Source organism: Enhydra lutris, unplaced genomic scaffold (assembly GCF_002288905.1).
Source record: "Enhydra lutris kenyoni isolate GAN:26980312 unplaced genomic scaffold, ASM228890v2 scaffoldscaffold59, whole genome shotgun sequence".
In the NCBI taxonomy this organism is placed as follows: domain Eukaryota; kingdom Metazoa; phylum Chordata; class Mammalia; order Carnivora; family Mustelidae; genus Enhydra; species Enhydra lutris.
In genome coordinates, this window is record NW_019154143.1 from 3831771 (window position 1) to 3854771 (window position 23001).

At 40.4% G+C, this 23001-nt stretch overlaps 1 protein-coding gene across 3 annotated transcripts in view; it reads right to left on the reverse strand.

Annotated features, from left to right (window-relative positions):
* Nucleotides 1-23001, reverse strand: part of LOC111158428 (latent transforming growth factor beta binding protein 1) — a 415776-nt gene that overhangs the window by 46813 nt on the left and 345962 nt on the right. For 2 of the 3 annotated variants that reach the window (XM_022520435.1, XM_022520437.1), the window contains one exon: nt 3268-3393. The exons of the other annotated variant lie outside the window; for it this stretch is intronic. In XM_022520435.1, the coding sequence (XP_022376143.1) occupies nt 3268-3393 (126 nt within the window). The remainder of the gene's footprint in view (nt 1-3267; nt 3394-23001) is intronic. 3 annotated transcript variants of the gene reach the window in all.

A 23001-nucleotide genomic window follows, 5' to 3' on the forward strand; every position in this document is an offset into this window, starting at 1 on the left:
GCTGGTCCCAAATGGTCCCCCGTGAGCAATCAGAGCCTTCTGCTATTTTCTGGGGAAGGGGTTCCTCAAGACTGGGCTGCACAATTCAATACGAAAAAGGACCATGCATGAAAACACAAAGCCAAGTTTCCATATTCCAGTTCCACTTTACGGAGGGCCCTGGGATCGAACTGCAAGCGGCCTGTGTACACCCTGACCATTTAATTCTCTCTTCCTTGACTTTTTGACATAATGAGGTCTTAAAGAACAGGACAGTCCGCTCTCACTTTTGAATTCAGGAAAATTAGCAGACCTGGCATTTCAGAAACAAGAACCTTTCTTACATTCATTACAAAACTGTTTTCAATCTCTTCATATATCTGAAAATACAATTCCCTAGTAGCCAAAATGTCCATACTTCAACAACCAGAAATCAGGTGTGTATCCCTTTGGGAAATGAAGGAAAGACCCCTGTAAATACTCACCAGGTTACATTAGTCATTCACATGAAACAAACTATTCCAGGAACGTATCACAGGCTGTGCCTTTAAAAATTCTGCGGGTCTTCTGCGGGTCCTTTCTATTTTGTTAAGTGCTATTCATCTGTACTTAATACTTAACTAAAACATAGCCCAGGAATCTACTACCGAGCACACTTTATTCAATATTATGCGAGCACATAGTCCTAAAAAGGGCTAATTCTAATGTTTGACCTTGCCCAACACTACATTTAATGTGTCTCATCCAAAGAAATTTTATTAAGGAATGCCCAGCTCAACAAACTCCTTGAATTGACATCTGAAATGCTCACGTATTTTATGCATTAAACACGTACAAACATCAGCTCTCATAAGCGTACTCTGAGATGGTTTATACAAAGTTAAATATTATATAAAGTTAAATATTATCCAAATCATTTAGAGGAAAAAATCTTATTTTCACCTGCTATACCCAGTTAATTGGACAAAAAGTTTATGAATCTTGACTTATTTGGATAATTACCTCAGTTTTCCATTTCACTTTGTATATAAACAGATATAAACCTAATGAGCTGGGTTTTGCTTATGAAAGGTATTAGAACATGAAGGAAAGCAGAGAGCTGGCATATTTAATCAACTCAGACAGTCATAATTTAGACCAGAAAAATTGACTTTAGAAATTTGCCAGTTCACATTTATCAATTTGGTAAATGTCAAATGGAACTTTCTACTTTCTAACTCGTGTTATTTACATGACTCTTGGTATCTCTCCCACGAGAATGAATTCACTCAATCAAAACAGTACTTTCTAGTTTACTTCTGCGGGCCAGGCACTGGGGCAACAATGACTACGCAGGCGGGCCCAACTCCTGCCTTCACAGAGCTTAGAGTCAAGCCAGGGAAATCAGCCAGACAATCTCACAAGGTGTGGTAAGCGCTAAGAATGAAAAGTGCAAGGAAAGCATGGAACAGTGGACTTTCAGGGAAGGGGTGGGTTAGGGACATGATATTGGAGCCAAGTTCCAGCTGAAGGATGAGGGGCTGATGGAGGGGGGATTGGCGGGTGTGGGGAGCGAGGGGGTATGTGCAGGCAGAGTCCAAGTAGAGGAAACAGAATGGCCAAAGTTTGCTCTCAGGGCTGATTTGACTCTCAAATCCTACAGAACACCCAGCAGCAGGTGCATATCGTAGACGCTCAGTTAATATTTGGGGAGCATGAATGAAGAGATGAAATGACACCTGCTGAGTTCGGTAAAATGATAACAAATATCCCTCCTCTAAGGATGTGTTCTGTGGGCTGAAACAGAATGTCAGGATGGGTTTGCTGTGCTCATCAGACTGGTCCGACATGAACCTCTACCAGGGGCTCAGGAGCGGACATGGAGTCAGCGGTGGGATATCTGCTATCTCAACAGGTCACAGTTAAAATCGGCCACGCACCTACAACAGGCCAACCATCAGTCCCAGCCAGGACAACAGACAAGGTTCTCAACCACGGGCTCTGGAGGCCTCGGAGAAGGCAGCTGCAGGCTGTCTATGCTGATGACGGCCCCACAGTTCGGCAGTACTGTATCTGAATCTTTGAAAGGTGTTCAGGAAGCAGGAGGAGGGGTCAGTGCCGAGCTGGAGTAGGGACAGCGTCTGGGAGGAGAGGGGCAGGATCCTCAGGAGGCAGTGGGATGAAACTCCACTCAGGCTAGGGGACACTGGGAAGATGCCTTCAGCAGAAGCAGCAAACAGCAGCCCCATCACTGCACAGCCGCGTGAGCAGCCACACGCTTATTTACATTTTACGTCGTCCCGGGAGCGTTCAAGGTGAAGAAGGAGGTGCTGAGGCTGGGAGGTGGCATGCAGGTCACCTGACCTGTTTTGTCAAAACATTTAGACAGTTTTCGTCGCCTGCATTTTAGCACAAAGGAGACTAAAGCAGGAGTTGGAACCAGCAATGATGACAGTGTTAGTTTTAAAGTGGCGACTACTCACGGGGGAGATTTTACCACTAAACTTTGGGGAAATCAGGTGCTCCCCCCCCGCTTAATCTGGATGGGAAACGAATTAGTGCTTGGAATTGCAAATGTTCCAACTCAGGAGTTACAGACTCCTCCTGAGACAGTGTCTGCTATGAAATGGACAGAGTAAGCATTAAGGAAAAGCCTCGTTACCTGTGATGTTCTGAATTTCATAGCCTTTCTTCCTTCCCCGTTCATGGCTCTTATTGCAAATGTTTTGTAATGATTTTGATTTAAAGCAATCACAGCTGATCAGAAAAGGAGATATAAAATGTGTTGTCTATAGGAGCATGAGCTGGACCCTGTTCCAGGACATGCGATGATATTCAGGATGCCTTCCAGCTCCATCAACCCAGACAGACTGGAGAAACAGAGTCGCACAATCCGAAGCATCATTTTACGGGTGTCATTCCTGGAAAATGAAACTCCTGCCAAACTTTTCCTTAACTGCACTGCTTAGGAAGTACATCGTGAAGACCCACGAGCCATACCACACACAGACAGCTGCCTGTGCAGGTGGGACTCTGCAGAAGGGCTCCGTAGCCACAGCTCAGAGTTTGAACAGATGTTCTTTTTTCAATATACATGGAATTCAGTTCTTCTTCTTTATTTCTTAATGTCCTGAGCAAGTTCAGAAGCCATCTTTCTGCACACCCCCCAAACTGGGTGACCACATCGAATGAGGATGAAATTCTATCCCAATTACCTTGCTTACAGTCTCTCCTGCTCTTGATAACTAGGGCTGCATTTCAATAGGTGGGGACGTGAAACATGTTGTGGAAAGAAATCTAAACACTCACCCACACACCCTTGCCCATCCTGTGGGGCCTGAAAGCCCTGATAACAGAGGCAGCGGAAGGAGCCGGGCGTATTGTCACAAAACCCGTGACTGTCACACACAGTGTTGTTTACACATTCATCAATATCTGCAAAAAAGACATTTCACATCAGACACAAAACACAGACTGACAAACACCAGATATTAATGGATCGACAGAGGTGCTCGATATACCTCGACTGGTATGAGATGATCATGTTTACACAGAATGAACTTCTAAAACATTTTACATAGAAATAAAATGTTTTGATGACAATGTCTTCATAGACAAAGGCTGGGCTCTGTGAGAAAACATGTACTTTTCCTCAGGAAATGTTTTTGAACAGAAAGAGCTGCTGGAATTGCCACTGTCTGTTTTCTGCCTGCTTCCAATCCTGTATTTCCAAGGAGAGTACATTCTCCCACCAGGGAAACCCGGCAAAGTATTGTCACCTTTCTGAATCATGGTCAATGCTCACAGTTCTTTCTGCAGAGGTCGCTTACTCATCCCTATAGATAACCTTGGACAAATCTCAACAGCATTTTCAGGAAGGGAGGAGAGAAGGAGAGGGAGGAGGAGAAGGGGGGTGAGAGAAGGGGGAAGGGGGGGAGGGGGAAAACGAAGGGGAGGAGGAGGGGGAGGGGAGATAGGGAATCTGATGAGTTCAGCAGGGTACCCACCCAGTCTGACCTATTCAAGTTATAGCCACTCAAGGTCCTAAATGTCAATGCTGCGCCCCCCACACCCCCGTTAGCCAGTGGCCGAATTGTAAATTCACGTGTTCTCTAAAAACTTGATGATAATGGTCTTATGCCTTTTTTTCCCTAATAAAAATGTTCTCATAAAAGTGATGTCTCAATTATGAAGTTACAAACAGACTTTTAGATATACTTTTTTTTTTTAAAGATTTTATTTATTTATTTGACATAGGGAGAGAGATCACAAGTAGGCAGAGAGGCAGACAGAGAGAGAGGAGGAAGCAGGCTCCCCGCTGAGCAGAGAGTCCGACACAGGGCTCGATCCCAGGACGCTGGGACCACGACCCGAGCCGAAGGCAGAGGCCCCAACCCACTGAGCCACCCAGGTGCCCCTAGATATACGTCTTTTTCCTTACAGTGACTGACTATAAGTGACTGACCTCGCCTTTTCGTTCCCCTTCCCTTTTTCCTGGTTTACTGCCATACCACACGCTTTCATCTGTCAGGTTCTGTCCTCTCTGCTTCTGGATTACACGCTCCCCAAATACAGGCTTTTGGAGAAACAATGATGAAAATGCAATTGCTGCATCCAAATACATGGGAAGATAACAAATGATTTTAAAAAAATGGTAAGTTAAGTAGCCCTTAACGGGATTTAGTTTGGAGGAGTTAATAAAACTGAACTTTGCTCTTCCTCAATTTTTAAATAAGTTTTATTTATTTAAGAAAGCCCTACACCCAACACAGAGCTCAAACTCATGACCCCGAGGATCAAAAATGACACGCTCTTCCCAATGAGCCAGCCAGGGGGCCCTGCTCTTTCTAAATTGTTTAATGTCCAGTCAGGAAACTTTCCAGAAGAAAAAGAAAGTGAACGCAATGATGATTTGGGAATTGTTTCGCTTCCCTTCCTAATTTTCCAACACAATCAAGCATAAGTCCAGAGAGTGTCTCACTTCTGAATTGTAAACGATGAGGGACCACCCACTTTTGCTTTACTCAACTCAAACAAAACTGTCCCTTCTCCTGTCAAAGCTGGGCTCTTTCCCTACCACGCTCTCCTCCCTTGAGTCCTACCTGCTCGTCCTTCTCTAGCTTCCTCAGTTCCTCCTCCCTTCCCTGACTTCAAACATGTTAAAATCTCCTGGAATAGCGTTCACTTCACTATGAGGTCACCTACTATACTTTCCCATTCACTCTACTGCTACAAAACGTCTCAGAAGAACTAGCTATATGCATTGCCTTTGTTCTTCACGTACCTCACCAGTAAAAAACAAACTAGTAACCACACTACTACTAGTAACATTGGTATAGTCCTAAAATTACTGGGAGGACTCAACAAAAGAACATGTGTAAAGTGCTTAGAACAGTGCCTGGCATGTGACATGGGAAGCGTACACTACGGGCCAACCATTGTTATGATTATTCCTCCCCCTGTTCCTCCTTGACCTACAAACTCACTTTCTCACTCTTTATTCCATGAAGCTCCTCTGAGAAAGGCCACCAACGGCTGACCCGTCCATAAATCTGATCATCATTTTCCAGTCAGCAACCACCATCATCCTTGACATCCCAGGCTGGCCAACTCCCTCTTTGAACTCTCTCTTTCCATATCCCATGACAGAATATTATTCCTGATCGACGTTTAACCACGTTGGCTGGCCCTCATCCTTCCACAGTCTGAAGATGGGGTCTGCCAGGGCTCGGGCTCCCTGGACCTGCTGTTTCCTTAGCGCTGCCCTGTCCCACCCTTTCCAGACAATCGGGACTTCAATTACCACAGTCCTCGGAATGAATCCCAAAGCTTTATCTCCAGCCAGGATCCTTCTTAGTCTTAATCATTTCCATTTCATCTCTTACTCTAATCTCAAACTTATCAAGCCTGAAACCAAATTCACTGTATCATTCCTAAACCACACTTCCTGGGCTGACTGACAAATCTTATTTCTGCCCTTTTTTTTGCCTCTATCTCCTACCTCAACTTGAACCAAAAACTCAATGACATTATTTCACATCTAAAAAAACTGACTTTGGGGGCACCTGGGTGGCTCAGTGGGTTAAGCCTCTGCCTTCGGCTCAGGTCAGGATCTCAGGGTCCTGGGATCGAGTCCTGCATCGGGCTCTCTGCTCGGCAGGGAGCCTGCCTCCCTGTCTCTCTCTGCCTGTCAAATAAATAAATAAAATCTTAAAAAAATAAAAAATAAAAAACTGACTCTCCCCTGTAACATCTAACACAGAGATGACATGCAGTAAATCTGTTCTGATGGGTTTCCAATGTCAGCATAAGGCTATGATTTATTTACTGACCACAACAGTGAGAGCAGTAACTACACAGTATCATCAAATCACTTAATATAGGCCATTACTAATTTTAGACTTCCGGAAATGGGTATTTGTCTAAGAAACTATTCACAGAGCCACAGGATTTAAGAGCTGGAAAGAAACGCAGAAATCCTTCAAATTACCAATTATACACTGATGATTTCCTAATCTTTCTCAAAGGTTGACCTCCAGCATTTAAAGCCATTTATTTGAAACTATGGGACATTTCATGACAACTGAGCTGACAATCACACCCATCCTCACTTCACCTTCATTTCTCCTATACTCTCTTCATCAGAGACTCCAACCAGTCACCCTAGCTAGAAATCTTGGAGGCATGCTTCCCTCTCTCTTCTGTCATGTCCCTAACTCATCCTTCACTAACAGCAAACCTGTCAGTGACATTCCCTTTTTCAGAATATTCAGTATCTCTTCGTGGCTGCAGGACACCAACCACTCTTCTTGGCAGAGCACAGAGCACCCTTCTTCCTCTGGCTCCTGGCTAAGCATCCAGCCAGAGTTCTTAGCCAACACTTCCTTCCCAATTTATGTCTCAGCTGTCTCAGTACACTAGAGTTCTTGAAAACGCTATGGTCTTTGTCTTCTCACTGACTTGGAACCCTCTACTCCCTCCCTCCACTAGAAAGTCTGCCCACCCTCAGCTTTGCTTGGAAACTCCTCCTGGCCCATCAGGAGTCAGCCCAAGGGACACCTCCCAAGTGTCAGACTTCAGGTTCCCTCCACTCTCCTCCCAGAGCATTTTGTGCCATTGCTGTCCCCCCTCTCCCAGGGCCAGTTTGGGGTGGAAAACCTCCAACTGAATGTCACCGGCAACTTAGCTCCCTACTAAAATGAGACGGCAAAGAAGGAGAAAGGAAAACCAGTGCTGAAAACCTGGCGGCTTTTAGCCCAGATTCTTGCAATAACATCTCTTGCTTTCCTTCTCATGAATTCTGCACAGTCACAACAGATGATGACTTCGTGCTAATGGCCACCAGCTCAGGAACTGAGAAACTGACCTAAGGTGAACGAGTTCTGAGATGGTTATGAGTTACTGGGCGTCGTGCAGCCTCAGAATTAATGTATCCGTGATTAACACAGAAAGTTTAGATGAGCAATATTTTGGATTTGAATGAATAGGAAAAAATAACGTGGAGTGCCTGCTGGAGACTAGCTCTTCAACAACTCATATTTTATGAAAATGATACACTGTAACTTTCAGCAGTTCCTTGTTTTCAACAATGAGGTAAGGAAATAGCTGAACAAAAGGATAACATGCATTTTACTTCTCTAATGACCTGTATAAAACAACATTATTTCATTAGAATTGTCTTTGATGATGAGAGTGCGGAGATATTTTTCCATTGTTAGTTCTGTCTATAAAGTTCTAAGATCTGCTATAATTAAGATCAACTCTATAATAATAAAACTAAAATGCAAGAACATTTATTATTATGTGAGAATAAAAGCCTACCAAGATGAAAGCTTAATTACATGGACAAATGAACACCATCTTGTTTTACTGAAGCTGATTTTTTAATATGAAACTCCGTTCTGAATGATGCTAACATGAGAGGTTTTCTCTTTGCTTAATGAAGGGGTCATTCTACTAAAGTACTAAAACCAATTTTGCTTTGGCATCTGGAAGAGCCACTCATGATCTTATCACCAGTCATACTGTCTCCCAGATGAGTGATGAAGAAATGACCTTCCAGAAATCTCTCCGTTGGCAACCCAGATGAATTAGTTATGCTCCTACAAGACCGCTGTAAAAGTTTCTCACGCAACTTTTTGCCATTAATATTTTATACAGCAAGGCAGATGTAAATATTATAAACATAGATATGAATTCAAGGAAGAATTACACAGACCAAGGATGGTGGATCACTGATAGGAATTCTCTAATAACAAGAATAACATAACCATTGGAAAGAAATAGAGCATCATCGTGGGTAAACGGAACTACCTGCCTGTGGCTCATTTTTAAAGGAGCAATGCTGTGGATGACTACACAGGCCTACATTTAGGAGGTCTTAACTTTTGACCCATTTGGTACATCTATTTTCCTTGCCTAATTGCTTTTTACCTGGTACCTTTTCTCCACAGACCAAAGCTTTTCAAAACCTACTAATTATTATCAGGGATTTTACATATAAGAGCAGAACCCCACCCACGCTCCTCAAATCCTCAAATAAAGGCATAAGGCCAGATACCTGGTGTCACCTTCTCCCTTAGGTAAAGTGAGCTACAAAATAAGGTGAAAGTATGGAAAAGAGGCATGATTTTCTGAAAGGGATTGGGGTTCTGGGATAAGGCTTATTTACTCCCCAGAAAATTACCAACTATGTTCAAAGACCTCAACAATGAAATTCCTAATAAAACCCCAATGATTCTATTAAGTTTTCTGTACTATATACCAAAAAGTATGGGTATGGGGAGAAAGGAATCTCTATCTGCATACACTTTTTTTAATGAAATGATTTGGTTTTCTTCCTCATATTTTTTGTTCTGAACTAAGAAAAAAGTGTTTCTTTTTTTCTTAACATGTCCTATCTTTGTGCTGTTGATTTCTTCTTTTTTTTTTTTTTAAAGATTTTATTTATTTATTTGTCAGAGAGAGTGAGCACAGGCAGACAGAGTGGCAGGCAGAGGCAGAGGCAGAGGGAGAAGCAGGCTCCCCGTTGAGCAAGGAGCCCGATGCGGGACTCGATCCCAGGACGCTGGGATCACGACCTGAGCCGAAGGCAGCCGCCCAACCAACTGAGCCACCCAGGCGTCCCAATTTTCTTTCTACTTATTCTGAGTAGGCCATAACTACCTGTTGGAAGCGAAAACTCATTAATGGCCCTCCTGCCGCTGTCCGCACTCTCTAGAGAGGTGGATGACAGAAACTGAGTCCCACTACTGGTAGCGATCTTTCACAGGAAAATCCCCACAGCTGCACGGTTGAGAAGAAAAAGCCTTCCTGTCATCCAAACATTTTTTTTTTTTTATGAATGACAGGATTTGTCTCAACTGGAAGGAACTTTGAAGAGCATCCAGTTCAACCCCTTCATTTTAAGAACCAGAAAGCTGAGGCCTAGAGAGGCTAAGTAACTTGCCTCAAGGTTACCCCATCAGAGCTGGCCAAGGAGCAGAGCGCGGGGAAGGACACCCTTCTGAATCTAAGTTTGTGGCTCCAGCCCTCACAACCTCTTGCTTCCCACCACAGCGATGGTTATAAAAGGCCAGTGCAAGAGGACAAGCAGAAACAAATGTGAGTCCCACAAGCATACTGGTGTGTTTTCACCACAAAGATGTGAGTCAAGATACCCACTCTTCAACTTATCTCCTACTGCCTTACGGTTTAATCAAGTACTCTCCTCTTATCCTTGGACAAGGTCTGAACAAAGCAGTATCATACTTCAAAACTAAATACCCAACGTACCGTATGTCCTGAAGAGGCTATATTTCTGGGAGACCCTTGCAAGAAAGGCCCATCAAGCTCCAAGGGTGTTGCAGTCCAGGGAAATCCCAGGACCATGTCTAGCAGTGGGGCTTTATGAATTTACTCTTAAAAAGGAATGACCTGCTATTTCAGCTCAGGGCTTCCTGACCAACTGCAACTGGTTAAATAATTGGTGCCAGAATCATCGGAAAATAAAGCCAAAAAAGTGGGGGGTGCTGGGGGGAGGCTTATACTGGAAGGGATGTAGGGTTCCTGCTTCAGGGGAAATGCAGCCCTCATGCTTCTTACTGAAAGGAACGGAAGCCGACCAGGAGACAGTAAATCCCAGCCAAGAAGTGGGATTGAACAATGTTAAACCAGCTGCATAGCTGCCCAGAGGAATTTTAAAATGGCATGGCGGCTGGCCCAAAAGAGATTAAGGTCTCTCTCACAGTGGAGGAGAGAAGCCAGGATTAAGCGGAAGAGGAGTGCAAGGCCTAAAGAAAAAAAATAAAATTTAGCCAATAGGAAATTAAAAACTGGATTTGGAGATGGTCCAGACAATACAGTAGGATATGGAAAGAGCCTTTAAAAGAAAAAGGTCCACTGAGCTCTGGCAATATCGACAAGGCTGGAGAACCTGGGCCTTATGTGTTATGGAAAATAACTTTGTTCTGAGAAATGGGGATGAGCCAGAAAACAGCAAAACTATGTCCTTGTGCAGAGTTGGACTGCCATACCGATGCCTGACAGAGAAGGGGAGGGGAAAAACCTGGGGACCTGGATGGTCACAAGTATGTTCTGAAAGCTAGTAGCCTAAGATAAGCAGCAAAGAAATGATAGAGGTAGCAAATTATACTTCAAATCCAGCTTTCTAGTACATGAAATCTTGAAAAGAAGGCTAGCCAGTGAGAGATCATTTTCTTCATAGTTTTGAAACCCACTACTTAAAAAAAAGATTTACTTAAATTATTCTTTAAAAATTACCCAGAGCTGGCTCCCATTGGATTTCTGGAAACAGCTAGAAGTTCCAGAGAGAGTAAACCCAAATTTTGCCCTGATTTTAATCAATCATTATGTGGACAACGTATATTCACCATCCATAATTAAAGGCATCCTAATGAAAACCACCCTAAAAACACAAACATCATCCCAGTCCAAAAGCCTGGGACTCATTCTTGATTACCTACCCACAATTCAGTCATCACACTTCTGATTTCCTCTCTTGGTTCTTTTTTGTTGTTGTTGTTCAATTAGCCAACATTCTAACAGCAAAATTTCTGGACCTTTCCATACATGTTGTATCCACACCATCAGTTTTCATATGTCCTTGGGTGGCTCTCATATATACTAACCCACTGGGATGGCTGTTGATAAGGTCACCCTTTTATAAAATCTAAAGGACTCTTCTTGACTGGCGTCTTCACAGATCTCTCAGTGGTATTTAATATAGTTGACCACACTCTTCTTAAAGTACCTTCTACTTCTTATATGCTCCTGGGTTTCCTCTTAACGCTGTGGCCACTCCCACACAATCTTTTACTTTTTCCTAAATGTTAGTGTTTCTCAGGGCTTAGTCCTAGACCCTCTTTCCTTCTCATTCTGTATCTCTCTTGATGGCCCCATCCACCCTGATACCTTCAAATACCATGTGTATCTGGCCACTCCAGGTTGTATCTTCAGCCTAGACTTTTCTTCCCAGCACTAGATCTAAACTGATCCAATTGCCTGCCTGATACAACCACATGGATATTAAATGGGCAACTCTAATAAACCCAAATCATGTGGCTTCCATCCCCACCATCCCATGAGCGGAGTGCTAACAACTATCTACTTGCTAAATCCAGAACCAGAGATCTCTCCTCCGTATTCCCTCTCCTTCTTATCCTACATCCAACCCAACACTATGTTCTAACCCAAAACCAGGTTCCATTTTCAAAAGATTTCGTGAATCATTCATTTCTCTCCATCACACTGTTGCTACACCAGCCTGAGGACCAATATGTTTGGCCTGAACAACATCCTGCAAGACTCCTCCTGACTTTTCTCTTGTCCCTCTAATCCCATTTCCAAACAGCATCCTGGGTGATGTGCGTTTTAAATACACAGAGTACTGAGTAAAACCAAATGTAAGAGTACATACATTAAAAAGGACAAATATTGTATGTGCCTCTAAGCAAGGGGGGGAAAATTCTGTGAGCTGTTTCATAGTGCTTTAAAAAAATCACATCAACTATAAGAAACATCCAAATATTATAGTATTAAAAATATGCACCTTCAAAATGATGATATATAGTATATTGCTGTCCTTAAAATTAACCGGTCTGTTTCTTTTACACTTAGAATGATACCGAAACCCTTGCTATTTCTGGGGAGGCTTTGCATATTCTGCCCCTGACTCTCCAGCCCAAGAGTCACTGTGCCCCCTTCTCTATAAGCACCACCACAGGTCTTTTTCATTTTCACTTTCCCAAATGCATCTACTACTTCCCTGCCTCAGAGTCTCTGCTGTCACTACAACTCCCCCTGGGAATGCTCCACCTCACCTGCCATCCTTACCCAACTCTTCCAGCAGCTAACTCACTCTACAGAGCTCAGCTCAAATGCCATTTCTTTTTTTTTTTTTTTTTTTTTAAGATTTATTTATTTGACAGACGGAGATCACAAGTAGGCAGAGAGGCAGGCAGAGAGAGAGAGGGAAGCAGGCTTCCTACTGAGCAGAGAGCCCAATGTGGGGCTCGATCCCAGGACCCTGGGATCATGACCCGAGCTGAAGGCAGAGGCTTTAACCCATTGAGCCACCCAGGTACCCCTCAACTGCCATTTCCTAAGAGAGCTTTCCCTCCTCCTCCTTCTCACTGTCTCTTCTCTTTCCTTCACAGCACCCATAATGGTTTGTGGTTTCCAAACATGCTGTTTGGAAAGTTTATTTGTGTATTTACTGCTTGCCCCTTGCATATACAGATCCTTGAAAGAAGAACGTATCTGTTTTGTTCATCATCACATGTCCATAGTCTGGAACCAAGTCTGGCACAGAACAGGTGTGCAATGGCAACACTGAGTGTATTACTTGTTTGATACAAAAGCAAGCAACTTCCATGATCCAGCCTTGGTCTACCTTTTTAGCTCTGTCTTATGTATCACTTTTTTCCCTTTTACATGTTTAACTGAAACTATTTTACTTAGTATTCCTAAACTTACCAACATTTCAGGTCTGCAAATCTTAGCTTGTGGCATTTATTCCAAGCCCATCCTCAAGATTCAGCTGGAGCCTCCTGGAAGGTTTTTTGACCCAACCTTGAGTTGAAAATGTGTCTAATCACAGGGCCTCCTCCTGCCCCTTGCTAGACACTTACGAAGACCCTAAAAAGATGGCACAACATATTACCACCCAAACCCATGGCTGAGCACTTACTGCCTTAGCCTGGGACAAAGAGCCACTGAAACAGTGGTGATGGGCTGGAAGAACACTGGCGACACAGCCATGTGCCATCTGACCAAAAGCAACAGTACATGAAAGCTGCACTGGAGTTTAAGAAGCTGAATTTATGTTGTAGGAACTTGCATTTGAAACTTGCAAAGGTAAACTTGAGAAGCTCTTCTAGGATGAAGATAAAAGAACACACTGAATGGCAAGAAAATATTCATGTTTATATCCCAGAGTATGAAAGAGTTAAATATAAAAACACTACCACAGAGATAAATATGCTAAGAAATAAAAGTATACAACTTATCACAACAGAATACAGAAAATGGCAAAGTAAAAAGGTAGGACAGAAATAATAGCATCAGAAAATTAAAAGGCAAATTAAAGAATGGGGGAAATATCTATAAAATATTGATAAATCATTATTATCTTTTTAATTTAGAAAATTATCAGCCTTTATTTATATACACTGTCTGCCCTTCCTCCTTTCTCTTGTAAACTCTAAAAATGCAGATTCTTTATCTTAATGTTATCCCACAATTCACAAAAATGATGCCACCTTGTTTTACGTTGTTTTTATCTATCCCTACCTCTTACTGGATAATTTTAAATCACCCGTTATGGTCGTCTAGTTTTTTTTTTTAATTTCTTTTCAGTGTAACAGAATTCATTGTTTATGCACCACACCCAGTGCTCCACGCAATACGCATTATTATCCTTAATACATATAAATTGGTCAGAAAAAAACAAACTCTACCTCATATAGGCAAAAAAAATGTTTCATAGAAGAGATAAATATAAAAGACGTTAAGCTCACAGGTAGTAAAAGGCAGATTAAAATGAGATATTTTCTCTTTAACAAATGAAGAGAAAAATAGGAACGAAAACTTTTTTTTTTTAAGATTTTAATTTATTTATTTGACAGAGATCACAAGTAGGCAGAGAGGCAGGCAAAGAGAGAGGGGGAAGCGGGCTCTCTGCTGAGCAGAGAGCCCGATGCAGGGCTCGATGCAGGGCTGGATGTGGGGCTCCATCCCAGGAACCTGGGATCATGACCTGAGCCGAAGGCAAAGGCTTTAACCCACTGAGCCACCCAGGTGCCCTGCTTCTTCTTCTTTTTTTTTTTTTTTTTTTAAGATTTTTATTTATTTATGACAAATAGTGATAATAAGAGAGGGAACACAAGCACAGAGGAGCTGGAGAGGGAGAAGCAGGCTCCCCGCTGAGCAGGGACCCCCCCCCCCCACAACTATGGGGCTCAATCCCAAGATGCCTGGATCATGACCTGAGCCGAAAGCAGGCGCTTAACAACTGAGCCACCCAGGTGCCCCGAACATATGCTTCTTGAGAGTGTTAAGAGCGAGGTCTCACTTGGGTATTGATGGAAGCAGAAACCAGCAGAACATTTCTGGAAAGCAAGGTGGTCTCAGGTGTGGGTAAGGCCTGTAAGGTTGTCCTTTGATCTTGTATTAAGTGTCTTACAATCTAGTCTAGGGACATGATCACTGATAAAAATAAACATGTATATAGACGTGTATTCACTGAGTACTCTATGGCAACAACAACAAAAGAAACAGTCTATCTCCATAATTCAGAAGATACTTTTACAAATACATGGTATAATCATGCTATGGAATTATGAGGTCATCAAAAATTTGTTTTTAAAGATCAATAAAATACAAATAATATAATGCAAAGCGGAAAGGTAAAAATAAAAGGTATAAAGATCTTATTTAAACACTTAAATAAATTAAAACCCTAAAAAACAAAGAGGATGAATATTAACTGGCTGGCAGAAAAATGATTTTAAACTTGTAAAGTCACAAAAACTTCAGTACTTAATGATTTTCTAAATTTTATGCAATGAGCACATGCTACTCTTAAAAGCAGAAAAATTACATATTTGAAAAAAATTATTTGAAGGTACTGAAAGGAGAAAATTCTTTGAGTGTATACCCAAGTATAGATGGCACCCTAACCAGAAAAAGCAAATAAAACTATATAAATAAAAGTAGAATATTCATTAATATTCTAAAAAGAATTTAAAAACTGAAAACATTTAAACATCTCTTTCAATTCAACTAAGCATAGAATGTCTTTTTTTTTTTTTAATCTCTATTTTAAAATCAAGTATTTTGCTTGAAAATGATAAAAATTACATGAGGGGCCCCTGAGTGGCTCAGTCAGAGCTCAGTCTGAGTCTGATTTTGGCTCAGACACTTCTCAGGGTCATGATTTCAGGATCCTGGGTTCAAGCCCCACATCAGCCTCCCTTCTGGGCCTCAGCAGGAGTCTGCTTCTCCCTCTCCCTCTGTACCTCCCCCTCCTTTGCTCGCTGTCTCTCTTTCTCAAATAAGTAAAATCTTTTTTAAAAAATTGCACAAGAAAAGTGTTATTATTAATAATAGAACACACATATTTTAAGTTAAAAAACCACAGGAGTTCTCAATAATCGCAACTACAATTGAAAGCAAGCAAAAAGAAAAATTTTCATGATTTTTAACCTAGCCAAGTTTTTTTGTTTGTTTGTTGCATACAAAGCTGTATTTGTCTAGTTTCAAAAACTCTGGAGACCCTGCCCAAAAGTATAATTTTCTGAACATTAATTCAGAGATTCTGTTGAATGAAAACTAAAAACACTTTAGACTTAATCCCTTCCTCCAATACAAATGGCAAATTCCCAGTTATAAATGTTTTCTACTGAAGAATGACTTTCCTACAGTATACAGTTGAGTACTGTATGCAATTTTACTTTTCACTGTGTGAAAATAAACCTTGGGCTGTATGTTTCAAATCCCAAACTTATTTTATTTTTCTTTCGTACACAGTTTCATTACAAATCATTCTTCAAAAATATGTATAAAGAAGAAGGGTAGGAAGGGATTGATATAATAATAAAAACTCCAGAAGGCAGCAAAAAAAAAAAAAAAAAAAAAAAAGGAAAAAGAGATGAGACAAATGGAAAACAGAGTAGATTTGAACCCCCACCCCCAATACCAGTAATTATGCTAAATGTATATGAACTAAATTCTCCAATTAAAAGACACAGATTGTCAATCTGGATTAAAAAAAACCTACCATATCCTGGTTACTTCTAAGAAAAGGGCCCTTTCAAAATAAGAACATGGAGAAGTGAGAAAAGACAAACCATGCAAAATCTAATTAAAAGAGACATATGTAATTATACTGATAAAAGACAAAGTAGATTTAAAGACTAGATGCACTGAAAGAGACAAACTGGGACATTTCAAAGAAATAAAAGTGTCAATACACCAGTAAGTCACAAAAACTTCACTATTTAATTCCACGGTCAGATAATATATAAAACAAAACCCAGAAAACTAAAATCAGAAACAGATAAATTTCCATAATAATGGGAGATTATAAAACACCCCTTTAGTAAATTATGTAACTAGCAGACAAATACACAATAGAGATATTAATGATCTAAACAACTTGCAAACTGGGCCCTAATTAGCCTATATAGATCCAACTGCAAAATACACATTGTTTTCAAGTACACAAGGAATATTTACCAAAACTGACCATATTCTGCACCCCAACAAATTCCAAGGATTGAAATCATTGAAATTATGTTCTCTGGCTAGAGAGGTATTCGGGTATAAATAAAAAAAATAAAAATTCCCCCAAATGTCTGGATATTAAGCAAAACACCTCTAAATAATTCACTGGTTAAAGAAAAAAAATGGCAATGCATTTGTAGTACTTTTATCTGAATAGCAAAAAAACATATCAAAACTTGTAGCCACAGATGAAGCCATTCATAGAAAGAAATATATAGCCATAAATATATATCAGAAAAGAATATACATATTATAGAAAAGAAGTTTGAAAACCCAGTGATCTAAGGATCTATGTCAAGAAGTTATAAAGACAAATGAAGCCCAAAGAAAGACTACAAAAACAGAAATTAACATAATAGAAAACAAAGAGAAAAATCAACAGAAGTTGTTCCTTTGCAAAGACTAACACCTATGAAACACTGATTAAGAACAAAACAAAGAAAGCACAAATTACTAAATAAAAAATGAAAGGCATCACTAACACATTCTACAGACATTAAGGAGAGATAAGAAAAAGTATTATCGACAACTTGGTGCCAATGAATTGGAAATTTACCTAAAATTTTACCTAACATGGATAAGGTCCTTGAAAAAGAAAGTTACCAAAACTGTCATGAATGGTCCAAGAACTGAGACCATTACTTCATCTTTTAAAGAAATCTTAACTGCAATTTAAAAAACTTTCATAACATCCCCCCACACAAACACACACACAGACACACAAAACAAAACCAAAAACTTCCAGGCCCAAATGATTTTACTTGTGAATTCTTCAAGGAAGTCAGGAAGGAACTAACATGAAGTTTTTAAAAAAGATTTTGTTTATTTATATAAGAGCTAGAGTGAGCGAGAGAGACAGTGAGAGCCCACAGCAGGGGCAAAGGGAGAGGGAGAAGCAGGGTCCCTGCTGAGCAGAGAATCTGGAGCAGGACTTGATCCCAGGACCCTGGGACCACGACCTTAGCTGAAGGGAGACACCCAACCGACTGAACCACCCAGGTGCCCCTAACACAAATCTTACATATACTTTTCCACAAAAACCCAGAGGGGGCACTTTCAAATTTAGTTTATGAAACCAGAAAAACCTTGAGTCTGCAACTTCACAGAACATTGAAAGAAAGGAATATTAAAGGTTAATCTCTATAATGAACACAGATGCACATATTCTCAATGAAATGTTAGCAATTGGACTCCAGGGATATACTGTATAAGGATACTATAGGATGAGTGTTAGGTTTATTACAAGAATGTAAAGGTATTTTTTACTAAAAAAAAAAAAAAAATCAATATGGCTTAAATGTGTATGTGGTGGTGGGCAGGGGAGCTACCATGATTTATAGCATATCAAAGCTAGCACAAGACAGATGTCACCCGGGGTCCAGCACTCTAGACCTGGATTCTCAGCCCTGGATTATTTATGCTTGAACTGCTACACAAATAAACTTTTATCTTGTTTAAAACAAACATATGGGGGCACCTGGGTGGCTCAGTGGGTTAAGCCTCTGCCTTCAGCTCAGGTCATGGTCCCAGGGTCCTGGGATCGAGCCCCGCATCGGGCTCCCTGCTTAGTGGGGAGCCTGCTTTCCCCCTCTCTCTGCCTGCCTCTCTGCCTACTTGTGATCTAATAAATAAAATATTAAAAAAAAAAACCCACAAACATATGGGGGGGCAGTCCATGTAATTCATCACATTAACAGAATAAAGGGGGAAATAGGATTTAAAAAATAACACAATTATTTCAACAGATGTAGGAAAAGCATCTGTAATAATTAAAAACCATTCACAATAAAGACTCTCATCAAACCACAAATAGAAGGCAATTCCCTTATCTGAAGTGTACATACCAGAAACAACTATGGCAAACATCAAAGTTTAAGAAATAGTCAATATATTTAATGCTTTTTCTGCTGAGATCAGGAATGAGACAAGTAAACTAGCTACCACCATTTCTATTGGAGAGCAGGTCCTAGATAGTGTAATAAGAAAAGGTATAATTATTGAAAGAAAATAAATAAACCTAGTGCTACCTTATTTGTAGACAACATAACTGTTCTGTTCAAAATCCAAACAAATCTATAGATAAACTAAGGGAAATAAGTAAATTTAGCAAGCTCATAAGTACAAGGTCAATGCACAAAAATCAAATTGTTGTAAGGGTAGAATACATTTTAAACACCCTTTGCAACAACATAAAAATACTGAAAACTTACTTTAGAATAACTCTAAAAAAATTATGTCCAAGACTACACAAAAAACAAAACACCAAAACAAATGAAAGAAAACCTAAATAGAGGGATATGTTATATATATATGCATTGGAAGACTCAATATTGTAAAATATTAAATCTCCCCAAATTTATCTATTGATTGACTGCAATTCCAATCAAAATCCCAGCAGAATTTTTTTTCTGGTATGAATTGATCAGCTGATCATAAAACTTACATAGCAATGCAAAGGGCCATGAATAACACCCTGATTAATAACAGAAGTGCACACTTTAGAATTTACAGCACATACATTAACACTCATTATAAAGCTACTATAGTTAAGACAATATGCTGTTGGTGTAAGGATAAACCAATCAGTGGACAGAAGGAAAAAGAAAAAGACTCATATATATTTACACACTGCTCATGACAAAGTTACTAGTGCAAATCAGTGGAAAAATTGTACTCTTCCCAATAAAGGGAGGTGATCCAACTGGAATACATTTAGGAAAAAAGTAAATCTTGACCTCTATTTCACACCATATGCACAAAACAGTATCAGACTGTTACAGATTCCAAAAGTAAAATATAAAACAATAAAGCTTATAGAAGACAATATAAAATTTTATCATAGGGGTGCCTTGGTGGCTCAGTTGGTTAAGCAACTGCCTTTGGCTCAGGTCATGATCCCAGGGTCCTGGGATCGAGCCCCACAGCGGGCTCCCTGCTCAGTGGGGAGTCTGCTTCTCTCTCTCTCCCTCTCTCCCTGGCCTTTGTTCTCTCTCTTTCACTCTCTCTCTCTCAAACAAATAAAATCTTTTTAAAAAAGTGTATCAAAAAAAAAAAATAAAAAATAATAAAGTGTATCATCATTGGGGCGCCTGGGTGGCTCAGTGGGTTAAGCCGCTGCCTTCAGCTCAGGTCATGATCTCAGGGTCCTGGGATCAAGCCCCGCATCGGGCTCTCTTCTCAGCAGGGAGCCTGCTTCCTCCTCTCTCTCTGCCTGCCTCTCTGCCTGCTTGTGATCTCTCTCTGTCAAATAAATAAATAAAATCTTAAAAAAAAAAAAAAGTGTATCATCATGACTTTAGGGTTTGCAAAGACCACAGACACAAAAATTACTAATCTCAAATGAAATAATTAAAACACTGGCCTTCATTAAAATTAAGAACTTGGCTTCATTTCTTTAGACAGTTGTATTGAGCCCCTCATTTTGAAGAGGTCTGTTATGCAGAATTAGATAACTAAAAGAAAAGCTAATAAGGGTATGAAAAGTTGTGGAACATCAACCCTCACAAAGGAAACGCAAACGGACAGACACCATGACGAGCGATCCCTTACTAAGCAAGGCTAACCTTGAAAAGAAATGACAGCACCAGTGGTTGGCAAGGAGGTGGAACTGAAACGCTCAGAAGTTGCTTTGGGTGGTGTGAACCGGGACTCTGAGAGCCGGCTGTATCTATGCCACTGAGACATTCTTTATACAATGAAACGCCATACAGCAACAAAGATGAAGCTTGCAAACATGATGCTGGATGAAAGAAGTCAGACACCAACGAGTGCCTCCTGTATGATTCCACCGATAAGATGTTCAAAAACAGGTACAAAAAAAAGCCAGGGTAACGAAGACAAAATAGAACTCTGTTTGGGTCATGGAGAGGGGAGTGGGTTAAAAGTAGGAAGAAGCTCGAGGGGGAGTTCGGGGGGCTCATTATCAAGTGCACTCACTCTGTAAAAGTTCGCCAAGCCGTACTCTTATGATTCATGCACTTTTCTTTTATGTATTTTAAGCAATTAGAAAGTTTACTTAAAAAGAAAAGCCAATCCACACTGCTTTATTTCTTGGTTAAAGACCATCTTACCCATTTCAAAAAGTTCATTTTCTTTCTCTTTCTCTCTCTCTCTCATTGGTAAGAGATATAGATTAGACTAAAATATTAAGGGACTCTGAATAGTAATCCTGATCACCACTCCCTATCTGTCCATAATAAGCCAAATACTGTGAAATTTAATTTCTTCCAAGTAGAAAATAAAGTCAAGCTACTTTTTTTTTTTTTTTTTTTTGATAGGAATATAGGTGGATATAAGAGAGCATATATGGTGGCACCTGGGTGGGTCAGTGGGTTAAAGCCTTTGTCTTTGGCTCAGGTCATGGTCCCGGGGTCCTGGGGTCAAGCCCCACATCAGGCTCTCTGCTCAGCGGGGACCCTGCTTCCCCCTCCCTGTCTCTGCCTGCTTCTCTGCTTACTTGTGATCTCTCTCTGTCAAATAAATTAAAAAAAAAAAAAAAAAAAAGAGAGAGCATATGTGACACAACAGTCTTCCTTAAAAATGTAACTACATTTTTATGTGACCCACTGCAAGTCAAGGGAATTATGTGATTCTCTGTCCCTAATATGCTTCTTCTTCTTTTTTTTTTTTTTTTTTTTTTTTTGGTCTTATAGAAGGTAGAGAATTATTATGGAGTGAGTTTTTAAATCATTTATTTAAGATTATAACAGCATTGCTATGTATTCAGAACAGACTAGAATTCTAATATTCTAGGAGATCTAACTTAGGAATTATTATTATTTAAACATATAATAGAAAATGGAAGACACATTTAAGGTTCGAAGGGAAGGTCATATTTGATGGTTAAGCATTAATGATGAGACCCGAGATCTGGACCAGAGCCCTTGTCAGCTCTGCCCCTCTCCAGGGTGCACCTGAATCACTGCGAGTGGGTCCCAGTTACTGTCTTTCTCCCCACTCCACATGGCCCCCGCATAAGTTTAAAGATAAACAGAGTGAGTAAAACATCGTTTTACATGAGGATAAAATATAAAAATTAGTAAGATTTTATTTTTATTTTTTTAAAAGATTTTATTTATTTATTTGACAGAGATCTCAAGTAGGCAGAGAGGCAGGCAGAGAGAGGGGAAAGGAAGCAGGCTCCCCTGCTGAGCAGAGAGCCGGAGGCGGGGCTAGATCCCAGGACCCTGGGATCATGACCTGAGCTGAAGGCAGAGGCTCTAACCCACTGAGCCACCCAGGCGTCCCCCAAATTAGTAAGATTTTAAATTTTGTGATTTTGTTTGAACACCTGAAAGAGTCCTAAGAATTTTTCAAGAATTCAAATTAAGTCCTTGACTCTCACTTACATTGGGTTTTCAAAGACAATGCAGTGGGACAAAGGTATAGAAGATTATCTCTTTGTCATCCAAAATGAGGTCGAGAATGAAAATCCTCATGAACGAAATCCTCTTAGATTCATTCCTTTAAAAAAAATCCAAGAAGAGTATTTCAGCCTTTACATTTCAAATTGTCTTAACAAGTTGATGCAGTGAGAGACCAAGAACATGGGGGAAATGCTCTGGGTCTTGGGGATCCTCATGGAGGGGGTTCACAAGGCTCAGCTCCTACAGCAAGAGAGGACATGTGTCAGGAAACAGGTTCAAGAGCCTGCAGTATGCCCTTGTCTTCCCTCTCAGAGAACCAGGACACAGGGTGGGGAAGCCACTGTGTGTGACAGATGTTTGTTCAATTACAATTAAAAAAAAAAACCCAAAACCCTCAATATTATCGGCTAAAATCCAAAACTAAGTACCTGTGACACTTAGAGGAAAAATTCTGAATTGAGTTGAAAAGCAGGGTATTTTCAATGAGACATAAAACACTCTTTCTTTGGACAAAACCTAAACCTGTATACACAAGTCATTTAGGTTTCTTTTGACAAAAAGAGGATCGCGGCATATTTCTGAATTCAAAAAGCTGTTTTTTCCCATTATGGACTGACAAAATTTTATATAAAAACTGGAAAAGTGAATGAGAAGGATTTATATTTGCTACAGAAAAGAAACATTCCTTAAAATGTGAAGGGAAGAAATGAGAAGAAAGCTTAAAAAAAAAAAAAAAGCCTTCTCTGCTCCTGAAGGTAAAGAATAATCCTAATTTGCTGTTATAAAATGGACTACCACATAAAGTATTTGAATATTCCACGGGGAATAAATTCGATGCCACTCAGAAAAATGCCCCCTTAGATACTTACAGAAAATAGCTTGAACTTCAATT